At 35.4% G+C, this 21513-nt stretch overlaps 1 protein-coding gene across 4 annotated transcripts; it reads right to left on the bottom strand.

The window, feature by feature from the left end:
• Nucleotides 1–1775: 1775 nt before the first annotated feature.
• LOC108334007 (ubiquitin carboxyl-terminal hydrolase 25) lies at nucleotides 1776–18779 on the bottom strand. Of its 4 annotated transcripts, none has more exons than XM_017569577.2 (9): nucleotides 18308–18779; nucleotides 17747–18212; nucleotides 17370–17445; nucleotides 17181–17273; nucleotides 7990–8076; nucleotides 7128–7903; nucleotides 5923–6045; nucleotides 2266–2407; nucleotides 1776–2172 (listed from the first exon to the last, which is right to left on the bottom strand). In XM_017569577.2, the coding sequence occupies exons 1-8, from the start codon at nucleotides 18480–18482 to the stop codon at nucleotides 2293–2295; spliced, it is 1911 nt and encodes a 636-aa protein (XP_017425066.1). In that variant the 5' UTR covers nucleotides 18483–18779; the 3' UTR covers nucleotides 1776–2172; nucleotides 2266–2292. The 4 variants fall into 4 exon arrangements, with proteins under 4 accessions (XP_017425066.1, XP_017425067.1, XP_017425069.1 ...); XM_017569578.2 differs by having other exon boundaries at nucleotides 1776–2088; XM_017569580.2 differs by having other exon boundaries at nucleotides 7990–8067; nucleotides 18308–18728.
• Between the last annotated feature and the right edge of the window lie 2734 nt (nucleotides 18780–21513).

Genomic DNA, 21513 nt, shown 5'->3' with positions numbered 1-21513 from the left:
CTTTATTTTTATCCTATGAATATAAATATATATTACTTTATTTCTCCAAATATAAGAAAACATAAATATTAATTAAAAAAACAATAACAACACAATTCACACACTTTTTTCACTGTAAAACTTTACATAAGTTCTTATTACATTTAATATAAGAAATACACTTTATAACATTAACGGTAATTATAATATATAAAAATAAAAATAAATATTTAACATCAACATAAAAATTTAATTAAAATAAATATTAATCAATATAAAACGTTAATCAAAATAAATATTAAAAATAAATAATTTAATTAACTTTAATAAATACTGAAAATAAATAGCTAGTGTTACTTTAAACATTAATTAAAATAAACATTGAAAATAAATAAAGTTAATAAGTAAATTACAGAGTCTTTATTAAAATAAAATTATAAATCTCAAACTGCTGGTGACCTTTCTTACAATTTTCTTTTTTACAAAAATAAAAATACCATTTTTTAATTAAATGTTGATCAAATAAATATGATTACAATATAAAATAAAAAATATATCATATAATACCATTTATTAAAATAAAATAATTCTTCTTAGCACAGTTATATACTATAACATTTTTTAAAATAAGATAATTTTTCTTAACACAATTATATTTTATAGCAATATTTATTAAAATAAGACAATTATTTTTAATGCATATTAATAAAACATATAAGATAATGTTAGTTTATTTGCCTTTTCATCTTTTTATAATAATATTAAATTAAGTGAAGAACATATAAGATAGTATTAATTTGTTTTTCTTTTCGTTTTATTTTTTTATAATAATATCAAATTAACCTTATCATATATGTTTTTCTTAGCATATTTTTCTTAAAAAATTTAAAAAAAAATCTAAGTGCTTAATAAATTTTAAACTTATCTTCACAAAAACGGACTTTAATGTATATAATTTATAACACAGATTCTGTAATTGGAAATTAATAAATAAATTATAGTTAATATTAAATTATATATATATATATATATATATATATTTTAATAATGTAACAATAAATATGATATAAAATATGAAAAATTATAATATATTATACTATTTAATAAAATATACGATTTTGTGTACATAAATATTATTTTTAAAAACTAATTAAAGTCTGTAAAGTCAAACTCATCTTAACTTGACCCTAACTCATTTGAAAGGATATTTAGAGAGTTGAAATTTTTTTTTTACCCCTATTTAAGAGAACATCTTAAAAAGAGGTTTTTCCAAAAATAAATTAGAGTTGGTCCATGGACCATAGATCAATTTAACGTGGCGACATGGGTACACCGACAGAGTGAGTGCAATAAAAATGCACCAAAGAAGACGACACAATAACAAGAATGATTATACAGTGACAATGATTTTATTTTTTTGTTGATAACATGGATGTCCAGCTAGTAATCATGGGGTGCAGGAAGCAAAAATCTTACCAAAATATACAGGAGTGTCGCTTCAGTGGACTGGTTATCTTTTTATCTTCATTTTCTTCAGCCACAGTTGTATCATTTAGCCGCACAACTTACAGATGAGTTTGAATATTTGAGTGGAGACTCCTTTTATCGACTAAAATATTTGCAGCTTCTAAGACATTCTACAGTTTCTTGATTTTTTAACCAAGTTACTTAGTCGCTGATGGCCATCAAAAACTGAATCACAAATCTAAAAATTGAGAAGTTATGCTTTTTCAACGGAAAATATCGATATAGAAGTCATTGGATAGCGCGTGTATCATAAGTCATGCACAGCCACATTTTCGGTGCAAAATTTTTTGAGCAATTTTATAGAAAATTAAGATTTTGCTCCAGTACACATGACTAAAGTAGATTGTACAGAATGAATAGAATTCCTGGCATGCTCTCCTCAAGATTCAATACAACTTCATAGCCTACATAGAGAATGAAAACTTGTGGCAAGACATGAAATCTGGACTTCTAGCTCAAATATGCATGAAACTAGAAGCATAACAAAGCCAAACTTCGATGATAACAAGTTTCCATATTCTCCTCCTCCTACCGCCAGCACTAGCTCAAAGAGTTAGTATGTCACAAACCCAAACTAGTATCCTAGTAAGGGTAACGCCATCACTACAATAATTAGTAATACAGAGTATACACACCACGCCTCACTATCAAGACAAGATCAACATGCTGCAATATTTTCAAAATGATAAAGAAAATATCAAAGCACTAACTGATTTAAAGACAGAACGGAAAATTTGTATAAGCATACTAATAGTTTACCTCCTACGCATGCTCAGATCAAGGTCCTTAAAATTGTATTGTTTTCTTGGATAAAGGTTTGAGTCGTTCAATCAAATCCTTTCTCAATGACTCTGGAATCTTTGAGTTGAAAGCTAGCTGCGCCTCTCTAATTAACGACTTCCTGCATTGCTCGTAGTGCAAATAACCAGCGAGTCAAATCACAAACATCATTGTACATATATTTACAAATGAGAAAGGGAACTTTCAGTCCTTAGTAGCCAAATTATTTAATTATTAAAGAAAAAAGACAAGTACCGGAACTATGAACTCATTGAATGAGCATTGTAACAGCCTAAAATGCTCAAGAAAATACTTAAAGGACTTTAGGAATTGAAGGATGAAATTGAGAGAAAGGATACCGAATAATATTTCTCGAGTATTGTGATGTATTGCTATTAGGCATGGAAAAAAAACTCAGCTCTATGCCATTCTCCGAACCCGACCCAATTTTGACAAGAAATATCTATGTATAGACTGGATATATAGGTATGATTAATACCAAAGTTTTTAAATTGAGTACACAGATAGGGATGCATATGCACATATCCTCCACGTCCTCATCCTCATAGTGATCCCCATTTTAAATTACTAAAACAACTATAATTTATTAAGTAGCCTAAAAACCTTATATTCAATGTTTTCTTTGGTTCTTAGTTTCATAATAAACACCTTTTTTTTCTTTCTCTACATGATTCTTTTAATTCTCTCTCAACTATTTGACTAATTCAAAATCCACAAAATTCACTCATATCTCAAAAAGAACTTTAAGCTCTAGATACCATCTAAATTGATATTATAAATTGGTCTTATCTCTAGTTGACGTGAAACTTCCAATACACCCCTTCACGCCGAGGTATATATATCTCAAGCGTGAGACTAGAGATTAATGGGTGGTCTAATAACGGGAGGAACATGTCCAACAAACAACAAATCTCACTAGGATAGGCTCTAACCTAGCTTTGGTACCATATTAAAAAGTAAACTTTAAGTCTAACTCAATCCCACAAAATCGGTTTGTAAAGTGAGATTTGCACCCACTTATATATTATAAATTGGCCTTATCTCTAGTTGATGTAGGACTTCCAACATTAACTTTTTAATGTTGTCTCTATTGTGGCCATAACTATAAGCCTTTTCCTCATTACTGCTCTTGCCGGTAACGGATTGAGAAAAAGAATTTGCCTCTGCCAATGAACTAGGTGGTGTTGACTTAGCTACTGCCATGTTATCAATTCCTTTGTTCCTCTTAGTAGAGAAACTCTTAAAAGCCAGCAATGACTCAAAAGGTTCTCCCGTCAAGACTAGTTGAAACCTATGGATAAGTACGTTCTTCAAAACAACCCAAGATTGGTTTGGATTGCACATTTCCCACCATTGAAACCAAGATAAGGCAATTCCTTCCATTGCAGCCATAACAGCTTCCATTTTCTCCTCTCCTTGCACACCTCTCAGTTGGAAATATCTTTCCACTTTACCTATCCACCCCATAGCATCTTCTCCCTAAAAACTGGAATATCCAATGTCCTCCACAAATCGCAACTCTTAGTTCTACCAAACTCTTAACCCACTGACTCCTCCAGTGCAGTGCAACCTCAGTTGAAACCATCTGTTTCACAATAGTTACTGCACTTGCACTTTTTCCGTTTCCTTCTTTCACGAATCTTTGAGCCAAATTTGCTTCCATTTGGGTCAATCTTGCATCTAATCTTGCTTCAAAACCCTCTGGTAACTGAAGCCCATTTGCTACAGTCGTACCCACAAAGCCCGGAAAAAGCTTTGATACCAGTTTATAGAAACTGGATTAGAAACCCAAAACGGGAAAGGAAACTCAAAGAAACTGAGAATTGCATATAGAAGTATTAGAAATTCTTTTACAGACACACCACTTGCACTTCAAGGGTCCAGAATCCTCCCACTAATCAACTAATTTTCTCCCTCCCCCCAAACCTGAAAACACACCTATATGTATACAAGTTTCCCAACACAACAACAAACGTAACTACTAACAGATTTCAAGTTGCTTGAATTAAAACAAATAGCTGCATTTTCCTTTTCCCTTGTTTCTTCTTCTATGGACCTTCATAATAGGAGGTTGTGTCCTAATATAATGCTTTGGAACCATGTTAAGGAGAGAAAAACTAAGGAATATAATGAACAATGATAAAAAACAAAGCAATATCTAATAATGTAAAAAATTTAGTAAGATATTTCTCTATCCAATCATTTGTCTCTATTTTATGTAATCAAATCAGACATCTAACAATTCTCCCTCAAGCTCATGATATCTATTATATAAGACAAGACTATTACAAATATTATCAACACAACACCTCTTAGAGAGACTTAGTAAATAATGACAAGGTTAGTAGACATTCTCTGTGTCAAATTAGCAATCAATCTTCAATATGTTTCTTTCTGTCAAGTCAAACCATATCTCTAACACTGTTCTCAAGCTCGAACATATGTAACATTAGTCAATCTTGTTAAAATTGGTGAAAGTATGTAATAGTTGTTGGGAAACAAAATGTTCAAAGAGCACAAGGCAAGGCCATTCCAATGACACTTGACCAGAAAAAGCTCGCTGGAAAGAAACACAAGAAACTTTGCAGAAAAATGTAAAAGGTAAACAGTAACATCCACTAGAAAAACCTTATAGAAAATAAAAAACTTTTAAAAACATGTTGGCAGTAAAGAATACGTTAGGACACAACTTCCTATTATTAAGATCTATAAAAGAAGAAACAAATGCAAAAGGAAAATACAGCAGTAAAATTTGTTAGTAGTTAAGTTTGTTGTTGTGTTGGGAAGCTTGTATATATATAGGTGTGTTCTCAGGTTTCGGAAGTCGAAGAAAACTTAGCCGGAGGTTCCTGGACCCTAGAAGTGCCAGTGGTGTGTCTATAAAAGAATTTCTAAAACTTCCATACACAATTCCCAATTTCTGATAGCCGGAGGTTCCTGGACCCTAGAAGTGCCAGTGGTGTGTCTATAAAAGAATTTCTAAAACTTCCATACACAATTCCCAATTTCTGAAATTTCTATATAAGGTGGAGCACATCTTCAGTTCCCTTTGCTGAGACCCCTCCGGCTAGAGGACGCAGACCCCTCCATCACTCGGAGCCTCCTCTACACAAACACGACTGTGAAGGGAAGTGTTATCACTGTCAAACCATCCACAAAATCTAGTCTCATACTCAATATGCTCAGTCCTGGATGTTAGGGTGTGTTAGAAATCCAATATTGACTAGAAATAAGATCAAATGACAGTATATACGTGGGATGTTGAACCTCGTGAGTTTCTACTAAACATAGTCATAAGTGAAGAGCTCTCCTATATTGCACATAATAACATACATTGCTTATGCATTTACATGTCATTTTATGCATGATCCAAGACTAAGACACATGCAAGCAGCTGATAACATTCTTCTCTACTTGAATTCAAGCCTAGGAAAGGGGTTATTCTTCAAGAAAGAAGATATTTGACCTTGAAGATATATACTAATGCAGATATATACTAAACACTACATCCCTTCCCCTGGGCTCTATAGTCACAATTGGAAATCAATATCTTTTGTAATTAAAAGGTAATTTGTTAAAATGGTGAGTGATAATGTAGGATATAATCAACCATACCTTGTTTCATCTCCATTCTCTAAATTTCCATCTTCTTGTGCACGTAACTTAGAGCGCATAAATTCATAGACCTCATTTGTCCAGCCACAGGATATCAAATGTGACTTCGCCTCTTTCACAAGACTGAGTAATGTTTTGAAAACATGGTATCAGAATAAGGCATGTAATGAATATTTTTTTAAAAACAGTATGACTCCCACATAATAAATATTTCAGAATGGAAAGCTGTATAACTGATTGTTACAGGAAACAGGTATATAAATGTTAACTGATTGTCACAGGAAATAGGCATATAAAAAGTTAGCTGGTAAGTCGAGTTTGGGTGTGAACAATCACAAGAATGAAGATTTCAGTACAATATAAATCAAAAGACGACTAATATTCTGAAATTTTTTAACAGAACAACATATTTTTAGCATGTCAGACATTGAAGGTTTGGAAGAGACATAAAATATGCAATGAAAAAAGAAATTGAAGAACATCCATTAACATTATTAATTGTATAATATTTCCTACAAATTGGAATGCTATAAGACTTGGGGGAGACCTGGAAACTATAAATTGCCCTGACATCATTTTTGTTATTCTTGTTTTGCTAATTGTATTCCCAGCTCTGAATCTCATTGATTCTAGCTGAAACATGTTATTAATACAATTACAGTAGCTTGTTCTATCATATTTTCCTGGTTCTTATCGGTGTGATTCAAAATTTCGTATTCCCTTTCCCACACTTGAGAATTAAACTGTAAAATAATTCTAGAGGGTTTGATTGATCCCTCTCACAATCTTTTATTTATAAGAATAAATTGATACAAAAATACATGATAAATAGGGTAACCCTAGACACAATATAATCATGATAAATAGAATAATTCTAGACACAATATAATCATGATAAATAGGGTAACCCTTAACACAATATAATGATGATAAAATAGGATAAATATCCTAACACCCACCAACTACATTATTAATATTGAAACAAAGCCTCGGTAAAAGTAAGTTGTCATAAAAAATGACAAGCATTAACCAATTTTAACAGTATAAACCCAACTACAAAAGTTTGAATCCAGGCTATGAAACACTGACAAAAAAAAAAGTATAAGATGCAATATTTCTGCATATATCAGAAACATAAAGCACGTCGAGGAACCATTTATAAATCATTGAACTATAATTTTAGAAAAAGGAATTTACTGTCTTACTTGTCTTTCAGTTTTTGAACTTTTGCTTGAGACTGACCATCATGTGCAAGTAAAATGAATGGGTCCTCATGTACCTTTCTCTTACTCCCCAATATTTTGGGTTTATTGCTGAGGCCATTGTTTTCAAGCTTAAAGTTGTCAGAACCTTTATCTGCTATTACCCTGCTTTTATCAGTATCTTCCCTGGGATCCGACTTTACAGAATGGATATCAACCATCTGATTATCACTGTGGCCATTTGTAAATGTTGACTCCTTTCTTTTGAATTTGTCAACATCAACTTTATTTTTGTCAATACCATTCCTGGCAGGTAATGATGAAGGATCTTTCTTACCATTTTCCAAAGACTCTGAATCTTTGACATGTCCATTTATTAATAAAGGCTGATTCCTAGAAACATCAACTTTCCCATTCACACTTAGAGGAGCAGGACTTCTTTTGGAAGTAGAACCTCCATTAATGTCAAACTTAACTCGTGAGCTGGAAGGTACTTTAGCAGTCTTAGCTACACTTGGTATATCCTTCCAAGGAGATAGCTCAGAACTTGACTTTGCATGCACATCTTTCAGTGGTATACCAACCTTTGAAAATTCAGATGCTTGGCTCCCATTGAAATAAGGCTTTACACCGTTTGAAGCAAGAGAATTACTACTTGACACTGGCCTTTGATTAGTTCGAGAGAAAAAAAGAATATAAACCTTTTCTGACAAAACTTCTTGCAGGGTTGCAACTGATACACTAGAATCGTCACAGCAATACCACCGACCCATTGCATCCTATGAACAGAAACGGAAATGAGATTGGCATAAAATTGACGTATTGAGCTACATAATGTGTACAGATAAACAAAAAGTTAGCAAACCTTTATATAAGCATAGTAATGACCAGATTCGGGGGAGTAGCCTGAATGCACAATAGTGCCAAAGAGCTTATATTCTGGCTGTGGATCCTACGTAAGGATGACACCGTTAGAAAAGAACTAAAACTAATATTAAAACTGAGTGTGAGTGAAGGCAATATTAGCAATGATACACCAGTCATTCTTAAAGATGTCAACATGGGTTGGAAAAATGTTGAACCTTTATTGGCCCTTACGAAGCAATTTATGTCTTTTTACTGTAAGTGGCAGAATAGTAATTAGTAATTTTCCCTCTTTGATGTTTTACTATTTACTTCAAAGTCCTAAATTAGCCGCACCTTTTGCAATTAAATATTACAACAATGTATGTATGAGTTTTATATTCAAGGGATAATGGACTTTTCATGTCCCATACTGTCAGAAAACAAGGCAAAGTTTTTATCTCTCACAAACAAGACCTTTTGTGTACCATATCTTCCATATGAAAGATAACTAAATAAACACAATTTAGTGGAAAGAGAGAGACATTGAGTTTATTACTTTGTTTATATTGACAAAATGAAATCAATAAAAAAAAAAGAAATTTGATATTGTCTAATAATAAAGATATGATAGGGAACAAATAAAGATATTCCTACTAATACATATACAATCTAGATATTCTTCATTATACAGAATTTGCTCCTTAATAGTATAACACTCCTCCTTAAGTTGGATCATATAATATATTAATACGTATGTGTTGCTACAAATATGAATGTCCCTGAAGTTCACAAATCTAGGGGTGACGTCTCCCAACTCCAATTTGTCAATTATGAATTAACATTCTATCTTACTATGTTTGGTACTCTCATGGAAGACAAGATTACAGCAATATTTTGTTTCTTACTTTTCCACAATATTAAACTATCTCCAAAAGGAACATAGTACACTGAAGTGCAGCATTTGTCGCTTGGTAACCTTACCTAGTTAGCATCGAAATACCCAACAATTTGAGCATTTTCCTTGTCTTCATAAAGGATGCCTTTGCCTAGAGAATTCATAATATACTTCATAACTAATAGGACTACATCCCAATGATTGTGACAAGGAGAATTTAAAAATTGACTTAGTACATTCACGGCAAAGGTGATGTTAGGATGAGTCACAATGAGGTAACTTAGCTTAATAACTAACCTTTTGTGTCTCTTGGGACTAAAATATGGTTCTCCTTGATAAGGTACTAGTTTTACACTTGGATTCATTGGTGTGTCCACAAGCTTAGTATTTAACATCCTTGCTTCTTCTGCAATGTTCAGTGCATATTTTCTTTGAGATATGGTCAAATCATCTTTGGACTAGGCAACTTCAATCCCAAGGAAATACCTCATGTGTCTAATACTCTCCTATCACTATGTGTGATAACAATGTCATCCAAATATACAATAGGATATATACATAATTGGGGAGAATGACAATAAAATAAAGAACAATCAACATCACATTGTATCATTACATACTGTTGGATGATAGTTCAAACTCAAACCATGCACAGAGTGATTTCTGGAGGCCACATAGGGACTTGAGTAGACAACATACCATCCCAGACGACTACCCATGAGCAAAATCCAGGAGATTGCTCCGTTTAAACTTCCTTGACAAGATCACCATATGGTTCTTGATGTCATGCTAAAAGACTCTAATAATGAATAATGAATAGTTTCATTGGAAAAGAAGTCAAATAGACATGATTTTAGCAATAAAAGAATGTGTCACTATAAACTTGAACATAGATTTATGTGTACCCTATGACAAACAAGCAAGATCTAGTGTGAACAATTTTACCATGTAGTCTTGTTTTAAGAGAATATAACCACTAACACTCAACAATTCACGTTAGTCAGAAGAGGAACCAACTCCAAAGTACCACTACTTTGAAAAGCACACATCTTATCAATCATTGTTTGTCACCACCCTAGCTAACAAAGTTTTTCCTAAAGACTTAGGAATATGGACAAAAGATAATGAGGACAAACAAGTATAATGCATGGTCTAAAGACAAAGACAATTGAGGCTAGTACAATTGAGAGATAGGTTATGGGTAGAACATGCACCTTTTCAAATAGCAATATGCCAATCACTTTTAGAGGAGACCAGATTTGGTACCAGAGATAGTGATGGGGAAGGCATGGCCTCCACTAATGATGGAAACTCCTAGTCAAGGCTCCTATCACATGGAGCATGGCCAAGCTTTTGCAAGAGGAGCCAACATTAGAAGGTGAAGCAAAGCTCTTCTTCCCTTGGGCCATCATGGAGATTGAAGAGTGTTGTAGGTTACTTTAGGCCATGTATTTCGGCCAAGTAGTGTAGGGTTGTTTAAGGCTTGTATTAAGGCCTAATTAGTGTAGGGTTTTTCCTTAGTTGGACATCCAAATCATGTGGAAAGTATGTGCCATGTGTCATACTTCTATTAGAGAAGATTTTTGCTTTAGTAGTGGTCACATGACACTCTAGGAATGGAGAGGATTTTGCCTTATGAGTGTCTTCATGTCCTTCCCTCATTGGAGAGGATTTGTGAACACTTGTCCACTCCTTATAGGGCCTCCATTTTCGGCCAAAAGTTGCATGGTAGGGTTGGCATGCAAAGTTTTGGTTTTTAGGGCTTTTTAGGAGCCACCCTTAGCCTGTAAATATAGGTGTCTCCTTCCTTGTATTCATCTTTGATGATAAGTAATGTTATGCTGCCCATTTTTGACCATACTACTCTTCTTAAGATCAAGACTAGAGCAACCCAAGTGGCCCCTCTAGTCACCTTCCTCTTAGAGTTAGCCTAATCTCTCTTTGAGCCTTCAAACACTACACCACCACCACACCATCTCATAAGGCCGTGAGCTTCTCACCCTTTTCCACCCCTTGCTTCCGTGTTCATAGCCCTTAGCCCACCATTTTCCGCACCTACATCTTCTAAGGGACCATCCTCCATAGCATATCTTCTAGCCTAGCTTGAGGAGGTTTCCATCAACTAATCAATATACATCAAAAATGGATCCCATACTAGATTCTGAACATGACATGATTAACATTGATATACATGAAGAGGTGTTGAAAGACACACTCCCACACATTGGTCGTCTTGGGCAATTTGTAGCGATTGAATCTTACACACCGCCCTCCACCTCCAACAACTTTGTCAACATCCTCTAGACACGTCCCTGCCACTGGTTCTCCATTTTTGACCTACTTGAGGCTGCTTTAGGGTTCCCCTTACAATTGCACATCTTCTAGACCCAACCCACAAAGTTGTGTGGTCTTATACTTAAGCACACTTTCCCACACATTGGTCTTCTTCAACAATTTGTAGTGTGTGAATCTTACACACCACCCTCCATCTCCAACAACTTTGTTGACATCTTCTAGACACATTCCTGCCCTTGGCTCTCCATCTCAACCAACTTGAGGTTGCTTTAGAATTTCCCTTACCAATGTATGTCTTGAAAAAAAAGTGTGTTCTCTTGAAATGGCCTTTGTAGGTCCCATTCTTCCTATATCTAGTACTCTCAACTGACTTGGTATACTTTAGAGGTGTTGTGGTTCCTTGTCAAAGCATTCCATGAGTAATAGGAAAATGAAACCAGGGTTATTCCCACTGAAAATATATCTCAATGGCAAAGGCAAATATGTTTTGTTTCATCGCAATCAATTGAGCCTGATATCTTGAAAATACTAAACTGCTTCAAGACATCTTTTTGGGAAGAAGACCCAAGATTATTTTGCTTATGACATTCAATATCTCTTATATGCAACTCAAAGAGTACCCTCCATAAAACAACAGTAGCACCTTACAGAAGGAGGAGGTCATAACAATCAAGGATGAAGTCGTTAAGTCTGTAAGAGGGCCTAGAATTCATTTTCTATGTTCCAAGCTTGTTGCTTAAAATTTATATACTACAACTTGGGGCGAGCATTAAATAATTGTTTATTATATTTTGTACAGCTTTTATAAGGCTTTCCCTTCATATATATCTAGCTTAAGAGTAAGAGTCATAGGTTGTATCCTTTTCCTAGTCTTGCACTCATTCTCATTTTTTCATTATATATATATATATATATATATATATTTATGTATGTATAATACATCAACAGAAGTATACCCAGTGATGTTTGGTATTCTCTAAATTAAGGGTGGTAACAATTGAGGTGGCTTTCCAAACCCACTCCCCCATTCACGCCCAGAGCTATAAGTCTAGAGCATGGCAACTACCAATGCAAATGACCCAACAATAGATCTATGATTGGCTATGATATACCATCTTAAAAATTAGGACAAAGACTCTAACTCTAAACCATAAAATAGGTTTGAATGTTGGGATTTCTCAAGCACTATAACTTTTAATAAAACATATCTCAGCTACTGTGGCCATGACTAAACATACACCATTCAAAGTACAATTAAGACAGCCAAAGAAGTCATAACTAGAGTAGACCAAGGGTATTTTGCACCTAAAGCAGCTTTCCAACACTCTTTTCCTGTCCAATACCATGGACATTTTGGTTGAGTAAGAAAACAAATTTTGGGAGACTATTAGAATGGACTACACACTTTATATCATGTCCTAGAAAGCATGGAACAACATGGCAGGCTCACACAAGGGTATACAGTAAATCTTAAAAATTATAAATACAACACAACTATAAATACTGTTAGGATATTTATCCTATTTTATCATCATTATAGTGTGTCAAGGGTTACCCTATTTATCATGATTATATTATGTCTAGGATTACCCTATTTATCATGATTATATTGTGTCTAGGGTTACCCTATTTATCATGTATTTATTTTTATAAATAGAAGATTGTGAGAGGGATCAATCAAGCCCTCTAGAATTATTTTACAGTTTCAATCTTAAGTTGGTATCAGAGCGGGTCGATCCCGCTCTGGTTTCTGTCTCGTAATATATATCTGTCCGGCGCCACAGTTTTTTGTCGCCCGCCACTGTCCACCGCTGCCCGCCGCCGGCCACCGTCAACCGTCGGCCACCGTTGTCCGTCGCCGGCCACCGTCCGGCCGCCGCCGCCGCCGACCACCGTCGTCCGTCGCCGGCCACCGTCCGGCCACCGCCGCCGCCGGCCACCGCCTTCTGCGTGTCCCAGTATCTCAAACTCATGAAGCGCATGAACTAGTGGAACCATCTGTCATGGTTGCCACACGAGGACGAGGAGGACGTGGCACTAGAGGAGGAGGACGAGGAGGTCGGGGACGTACTCAATGCACATATTGTAAAAGGATGGGTCATACTCAAGAGAATTGCTACTCCTTACATGGTTTTCCTTCCAAATCTGCCAATATTTCGAAGACTGAAACTTCCACTTCGAAATCTGAAACCTCCACTTCTATGTTTTCTGAGGATGAATATCAAGAGTATTTAAGGTTAAAGTCTAACAGCTTGGCACAACCATCTCAATCTCCCAATACATCAACAGCCTGCGTTTCTCAATCTATGGAATGTCAAAATTCATGGGTAATTGACTCAGGTGCTTCTGATCACATTTCTGGTAATACCTCTTTGTTCTCATCTATTTCCTTTCGAGAAAAACCTCATTTCATAACCCTTGCAAATGGATCTAAAACTTCTTCCAAAGGAGTCGGTCATGTTTCTTTGTCTCCCTCCCTCAATCTCAACTCAGTCCTTTTTGTCCCTAATTGTCCTTTTAATTTAATTTCTTTAAGCCAGTTGACTAAAATGTTAAATTGTTCAATAACCTTTGATCATAAATCTTTTGTTATACAGGAGCGTGGTTCGGGGAGACAGATTGGAGAAGGATATGAAGCTGGCGGATTATACCATTTTGGATCTCGTCCAAGGGTGTCTTGTGTTGCTACTCCTAATCCTAAAGTGCTACATGATCGACTTGGCCATCCTCATTTGTCCAAATTAAAAAAGATGTGTCCTGAATTTAGTGGTCTCCAAACCTTAGAATGTGAGTCATGTCAATTAGGAAAACATGTTAGATCTTCCTTTCCTAAAAGGTCTCAATCAATATGTAATTCTAGTTTTTCCATCATCCATTCTGATATATGGGGACCTAGTCGTATCTCTTCTTTTGGTTTTAGATATTTTGTTACCTTTATTGATGAATATTCAAGATGTACTTGGGTTTATCTTATGAAAAATCGTTCTGAATTGTTAGCTATCTTTACATCCTTTTTGAATGAAATCAAGAATCAATTTGGTCAAGTAATCAAAATATTAAGAAGTGATAATGCAAAAGAGTATTTCTCATCCTCCTTTTCTGCCATCTTGAGTTCCCATGGTATCTTACATCAGTCTACTTGTCCTCATACACCACAACAAAATGGTATAGCAGAACGAAAAAATAGACACTTGGTTGAAACTGCTCGTACCCTTTTGCTTGGTGCCCATATTCCTGTCCATCACTGGGGGGATGCCATCTTAACTGCATGTTATCTTATTAATAGGATGCCCTCCTCCTCTCTTGATAATAAAGTCCCTTTCTCCATTTTGTTTCCTAATGATCCTCTCTTTCATACATCTCCCCGAGTGTTTGGCTGTGTATGTTTTGTTCATGACATGTCTCCAGGTCTAGACAAACTCTCCGCTCGCGCTCTCAAATGTGTCTTTTTAGGCTATTCTCGACTTCAAAAAGGATATCGGTGTTACTCTCCTGAAACTAAGAAGTATTACATGTCTGCCAATGTCACATTCTTTGAACAGACTCCTTACTTCTCTCCATCTGTTCAAGATGTTTCTATCCTCCAGCAGGTCCTTCCTATTCCAATGGTTGAGTCAAATAGCTCCACTGTCTCTGTCATTCCAAGTCTTGATCACAATCCTTCTACACCTGTTTCTCCACATACTGAGATCATCCCACACAGGGCCCCAATGGATAGTCCACCTCCCCAAGACAATGGTGAATCTCCTACTTCAGATTCTTCTCCCTCGTCACCTCCTCCCACGCCTCCTGGTGCAAATGATTCAGCATGGCCTATTGCCCTCAGAAAAGGTACTCGTTCCACTCGAAACCCTCATCCCATTTATAATTTTCTAAGCTATCATCGATTGTCGCCCTCCTATTTTTCTCTTTTATCCTCAGTGTCCTCTGTTGTTATACCCAAGAATGTGAAAGAAGCACTTGATCATCCTGGATGGCGACAAGCTATGATTACAGAAATGCAGGCTCTTAACCACAGTAATACTTGGGAGCTGGTGCCCCTTCCCCCAGGCAAAAAGGCGGTTGGTTGTCGATGGGTGTATGCAGTTAAAGTTGGCCCTGATGGTGAAATTGATCGGCTCAAAGCCCGACTTGTTGCAAAAGGTTACACTCAGGTTTATGGTCTTGATTATTGTGACACTTTCTCTCCTGTAGCCAAGATGGCTACTATTCGTCTCTTCTTTGCCATGGCAGCCATTCGTCACTGGCCACTTCATCAATTGGATATCAAGAATGCCTTCCTACATGGTGATCTTGAGGAAGAAGTTTATATGGAGCAACCTCCTGGGTTTGTTGCTCAGGGGGAGTCTGGTATGGTATGCAAATTGCATCGATCTCTATATGGCCTCAAGCAATCCCCACGTGCTTGGTTTGGAAAGTTTAGCTCCATTGTTCAAAAATTTGGGCTAAAACGCAGTGAAACAGACCATTCAGTTTTTTATTGTCATTCTTCTCTCGGGAAATGTGTTTACTTAATAGTATATGTTGATGATATTGTCATTACAGGAAATGATGTTGTTGGAATATCTCAACTAAAAGAGTACTTGTGTAGACATTTTCAAACCAAGGATCTTGGAAGTCTCAAATACTTCTTAGGCATTGAAGTAGCGCAATCAAAAGATGGAGTTGTAATCTCCCAAAGGAAGTATGCTCTTGATATATTACAAGAAACAGGCATGATTGATTGTAGACCGGTAGACAGTCCCATGGACCCAAACCAAAAATTAAGGACAGAAGAAGGTGAATTATTCTCCGATCCAGAGAGGTATAGGAGGCTGGTTGGCAAACTGATTTATCTCACTATTACAAGGCCAGATCTATCCTTTGCAGTTGGAGTGGCTAGTCAGTTCATGCAGGCTCCATGTGTTGACCATTGGAATGCTCTCATTCGCATTCTAAGGTATGTAAAGAAGGCTCCCGGGCAAGGATTGTTATATGAAGATAAAGGAAGCATTCATGTCTCTAGGTATTGTGATGCAGATTGGGCAGGTTCACCTATTGATAGACGGTCTACAACAGGATATTGTGTTTTTCTGGGAGGAAACATTATTTCATGGAAAAGTAAGAAACAAAATGTAGTAGCTCAATCAACCGCGGAAGCCGAGTATAGGGCAATGGCATCACTAACATGTGAACTTATATGGGTGAAACAATTCCTTCAAGAGATTAAATTTTGTGACATCCATACTATGAAGATGTATTGCGACAATCAAGCTGCTCTCCACATTGCATCAAATCCAGTGTTTCACGAGAGGACTAAACATATAGAAATTGATTGTCATTTTGTTCGTGAAAAGTTGTTGACCAAAGAAATATGTACTGAGTTTATTGGGTCAAACGATCAACTCGCAGATGTATTGACCAAGTCATTAAGGGGTCCTCGGATTGAGTTTATTTGTTCCAAGCTTGGTACATATAATTTGTATGCTCCAGCTTGAGGGGGAGTGTTAGGATATTTATCCTATTTTATCATCATTATAGTGTGTCAAGGGTTACCCTATTTATCATGATTATATTATGTCTAGGATTACCCTATTTATCATGATTATATTGTGTCTAGGGTTACCCTATTTATCATGTATTTATTTTTATAAATAGAAGATTGTGAGAGGGATCAATCAAGCCCTCTAGAATTATTTTACAGTTTCAATCTTAAGTAATACAATGTACTAAATTAGTACAAAATAAATAAAAACGAAAATTAAATCAAAAAGAAAAAAAAATATTTTAGGTGAGCATGGGACATTGCAGACATGATAAAATGCTATTATTCACCGAATTATAGTGATATTTCCATCTGTACCAGTGAAGAAGTATAAAATATATTTCTGATTATTTTCCAAAGCAGATGCTGTTATGATAAAGACACGACTACTATTGAAGTGACTAGACTTTGTACATGATTAATGTGTGCTTTCACAGGAAAAAACAGACGCGCCCTTTTGTAGTGGAAACTAGTTCAACACAAAAACCGAACATACCTGGCTTGCTTTGCACATGAAGCTAGAAAGAACCAAAACCTCTTCAAATGCAACAGCCTTGTCAATCTTGCCACCCAATATGCCCTCAAATCTCTACAATCCAAATTTCATCAACACACATCCTTCAAAAATCCCAGACCACCCCTAATCCTAACAACCAAAAACATTAAATATATACATATAACTAACCTTTAGTTGTATCACAAGGATGTTAGGTGCTTCAAGTATGGACATTTGCTTCTTAGCCGCCACCAATTTCTTACAACTGAACATCAATCATCCTCAGTTTCATCCTTTCAACAATTAAAACCCACAAACACACACAGAACAAATAGGAAAAAGCTTACAGACAATTCGATAGTTGTTTTCCAATCAGAACTATAGTTCTATATCATGACCACATAAAGAAGGTTTGAATTAAAGAATTATGCATATTGTTGAAGTGAAACTGCAATTCTCATTGGAGAACAAAACATGCAAGCCCTGAGGCGCTATAACTTTTTGTCCAAACATATATTTAAAAATCAAACTAATACTCACGCACTTGTACCCACTCGGTAACTTACCTATCACACTTGTACTTGTTGTTGCCATCTAAAACCTCAGGCTGAAAGAACTTTTGCATGCAGTCTTGAAGCGAGTTACTATGGAAAACATCAAGACTGATATCCATTATCTCATCAACCTTATTCGACTCATATCCACAGCACAGACACTTCACCTGACTCTGCAAGGCGCCACCGAAAATCTGCTTTACCACCGTACTCCCGCCACCGTCTCCGCCGCCTCCATTAGCGTCTCCGCCTTTGCGGTGGAGCTTCTTGAGGCGGAGGCAGGTATTGTGGCAGGCGTCGATTACGTACCGGAGGAACTCGTGCGCGTCTTCCTGGCGGCCACAGCGGAAGTGCTCGGCAAAGATCCGTATACAGCTCTGGATCTTGGAAGGCGCGTCGTGCGAGAGATCCAATTTTAGTGAACGCGCAATCTGCTTCTCCAGTATGCAGAACGGACACGTAGACGCAGAGAAATCACCTGAATTGAAATTCGAAACGGAACACGAAAATTAGGCCAAGGCGCAGAAATTAAACTAAAATTGAAAGAATAACGAGAATTGAAGAGCCGGTTACAGAGAGAAGAGTGTTGGAGAGTGAGACAGAAATTGGCGAGAGGAGGAGTGTATGTGAGGCACTGGAGGACGCTGTTGAGGTAGCACGAGTTGCCCAGGTTACGGAGCCCTATAGGAGGACCGGTTTTGCGTTTCTGACTCAGGAGACTCGGCTGCCAAGTCATCTGCAGGTCCATCAACGACGCCGTCCGCCGCCGCAACGAACCGCTGCATTGGCCGTCGATCGGGGACTCAACAACCCTGACCACCGCCGCCGCCACCGCAATCGCATATCTCTCTCGTCGCGGGGTTCGGTTGAGTTTTCGTTTCCCTCTCTTGGGTTGTTAGCTGTTTTATTTTTCGTTTTTCTTTAATTCTTCTAGCGACTTCTTTGGTACCGAGAAAATAATATTGCGGAAAAGAAATTATTGTTTGCGAGTGAATAGTGAGAACTAAGCCATGCTTGCTGGTTGTATTGTAGTGGCACACAAGAAATGAACGAATGGGAAATTCTTAAGTTTTTTTTTTAAGTTGCTTTAAGTTTGATTTTTCATATATTTAAAAATTATAATAAATACTTTAATATTATTTTATTTAAATTTAATTAATTTATCACGGCGTTTGGAATTATTCTCTGTCCTTAAATATAAAATTCTAAAACTAATTAATTCACTTTTACTAAAAGAAATTGGTTAATTTAGTAGCGGTTTTGCAATAGTGGTAAATAATTTCTAAAATTGTCCTCGAATAATTCATGTATGAAGAAAAATCACAGTAGTAGTAATTTTTTAATTTAAATATTTTTTATATGAAAAATAAAATAATAGTACATTTTTTATATTTAAACAAAATTGTGAAAAAAAATTAAACATGTTAATAGATATTTTTGTTAGTAATAATATATGTTTATGAGATTAAAGAGAGAGAGAGAAAAAGTTAAAATTGAAGAGAAAAAGTGTGAAATAAATATTAAATTAATTGTCGTCATCTTTTACCAATTAGATGTCTCCAATATTTAAGTTGCAATTAAATTCTTTAAAAGAACAGTAATTTTGATTTAAGTCACTTAAAAATATATTTGCTTTCATAAATTACAGTTTTAAATTAAAGAAAGTTAGACATTAAATTTACGAAATATTATTTTTAATGAATAAATAATAAATAAATAAAATACACAATACGTATTAATAAAGATGAACGCAACGCTTAAAACAATTTCATTCAACAGTGAATATTAAAAATTATAATATGATGTAAAAATAAATTTTGAATCTATTAACTTGAAAGTACTTTTCAAAATCATAAGAGATTTATGCTTTTTAGTTAACTTTTCAAATTTGTGTACTTCTAGTTCAAATAATATTGTTTAGCATTTTCATTAATTTGAGTAAAATTTGTATTGTTTTTCTCACTATGTAAATCAAAAATATCATGAAGGTAAATTTGAAAATTATTTTTTTTAAAAAAATTGTGAAAACTCTAGTATAAATCATAATAATTTCTCAACTCCAAGGACATCACAATAAAATAGGGTCTTGAGAGGAAAAATATAATTTTACAAGAAATGGTTACAATCATATTAAGTGATTTTAACACCCTAAACACTTATGGACTAAGGCAGTCAATAAAGTTTCCTACCTTCAAAAAAGAATTTATCTAGGAAAGTTTGACTCAAAGAGAGACGAGAGTATCATGTTTGGCTACTCTGAAACCTCAAAAGTGTTTAGATTATATAACTCTAGAATATCTAAGGTGCAATAAGTCATTCATGTAAAATTTAACAAAAATGAATCTGACAATAAAATGTTTGAGCTAGACGATGCATTTGTTGACATGCGGATTAGTGACAAAGCGTCTAATGCGAAGAGTGAATCAAAGGAAACATAAGTGTTTAAAAAAGAAGATGAGAAGCTTGACGAGGTATGAAAGCCTAACAGGTCATATCGTCTAATGATCAAGAATCACCCAACATAGAAGATCATAGATGATCCCAAAGAGAACACTAAGACCATATCGTTTTATAGACAAGAACCATCAACTCTCATCTCAAATAGAACCGTCTAATGTCAACGAAACTCTGAAAGACGGCTCATGGGTCAAAGTCATGCAAGAAGAGCTAGATCAGTTTAAAAAGAATGATGTGTGGAAGCTCGTCGAGCTACCTCAAGGGCTTGTTGCCAAAGGCTACTCCCAACGGAAAGGTATAGATTATACAAAATTTTAGTCGTTTGTTGCGTTTAACAAAATTAAGTTATTTCAAATGGATAATAAAAGTGCATTCCTAAACGATGAAATCAAAGAGGAAGTCTATATGGAACAACCTCCAAGTTTTATGTGTTCTACTAATCCTAAACATGTTTTTAAACTAATAAAGTGTTGTATGGTTTAAAACAAGCTCCTTGAGCTTGGTACAGATGCTTGAGTTCTTTTCTAACCCTAAATGGTTTTTCAAGAGGAAAAGTAGAAACTACATTGTTTTAGAAAAAGCTTAACGATGATTTCATCATTGTCCAAATTTACGTTGATGATATTATATTTGGTGTAATGAATATCTTTTGCTAAGATTTTTCTAAAATAATGCATGATGAATTTGAAATGAGCATGACAGATGAAATTAAGTTCTTTCGAGGATTACAAATCAAGCAAAATCCAGACGCTATTTACATACATAAGATGAAGTATGTAAAAGAGCTTTTTAAAAGCATTAAGTTGGAAGAAACAAAGGAGATGAAGACTCTTATGCATCCAATGACTAGCTTGGGGTTATACGAAATCTCTGAAAAAGTGGAGATCACTATTTATCACAAAATGATAGGCTCGCTCTTGTACCTTACAACGACTACACCTAACATTATGTTTAGCGTTTGCCTCTGTGTAAGATTTCAAGAAGATCATAGAGAATCCCATCTAACTGCTGTTAAACGAATTTTTCATTATCTTATTGGAATACTAACATTGGTCTATGCTTCAAAGGAAGAGAAAATTTCATCTTGTAGGGATATTGTGATATTGATTATGCTAGAGACAAGATTGAAAGAAAAAGCAAGAGTGGAGAATGCCACTTTATAAAATGAAGCCTAGTCTCCTAGGTAAGTAAGAAACAAGGAACCATAGCACTTTCAATAACTGAAGTAGAGTACATCTCAATTGCAAGTTGTTGTTCTTAACTATTGTGGATCAAGAACCAACTTGAGGACTATAGCGTCTATGAGAGTAAGATTCCTATTT

This window comes from Vigna angularis, chromosome 11, assembly GCF_016808095.1.
Source record: "Vigna angularis cultivar LongXiaoDou No.4 chromosome 11, ASM1680809v1, whole genome shotgun sequence".
Lineage (NCBI taxonomy): Eukaryota > Viridiplantae > Streptophyta > Magnoliopsida > Fabales > Fabaceae > Vigna > Vigna angularis.
Note: the sequence above shows the minus strand (reverse complement) of the source record. Positions and strands in the feature narration are given on the sequence as shown.

Excerpts from the sequence above, each read along its gene's own strand:
- LOC108334007 (XM_052870165.1), bottom strand. The coding sequence starts at position 18,482 with ATGGACCTGCAGATGACTTGGCAGCCGAGTCTCCTGAGTCAGAAACGC. Across the intron at positions 7,904-7,989 it reads ATTACTATGCTTATATAAAG|GATGCAATGGGTCGGTGGTA; the intron begins GTTTGCTAACTT and ends TTCTGTTCATAG. Across the intron at positions 6,046-7,127 it reads GTTCAAAAACTGAAAGACAA|TCTTGTGAAAGAGGCGAAGT; the intron begins GTAAGACAGTAA and ends AACATTACTCAG.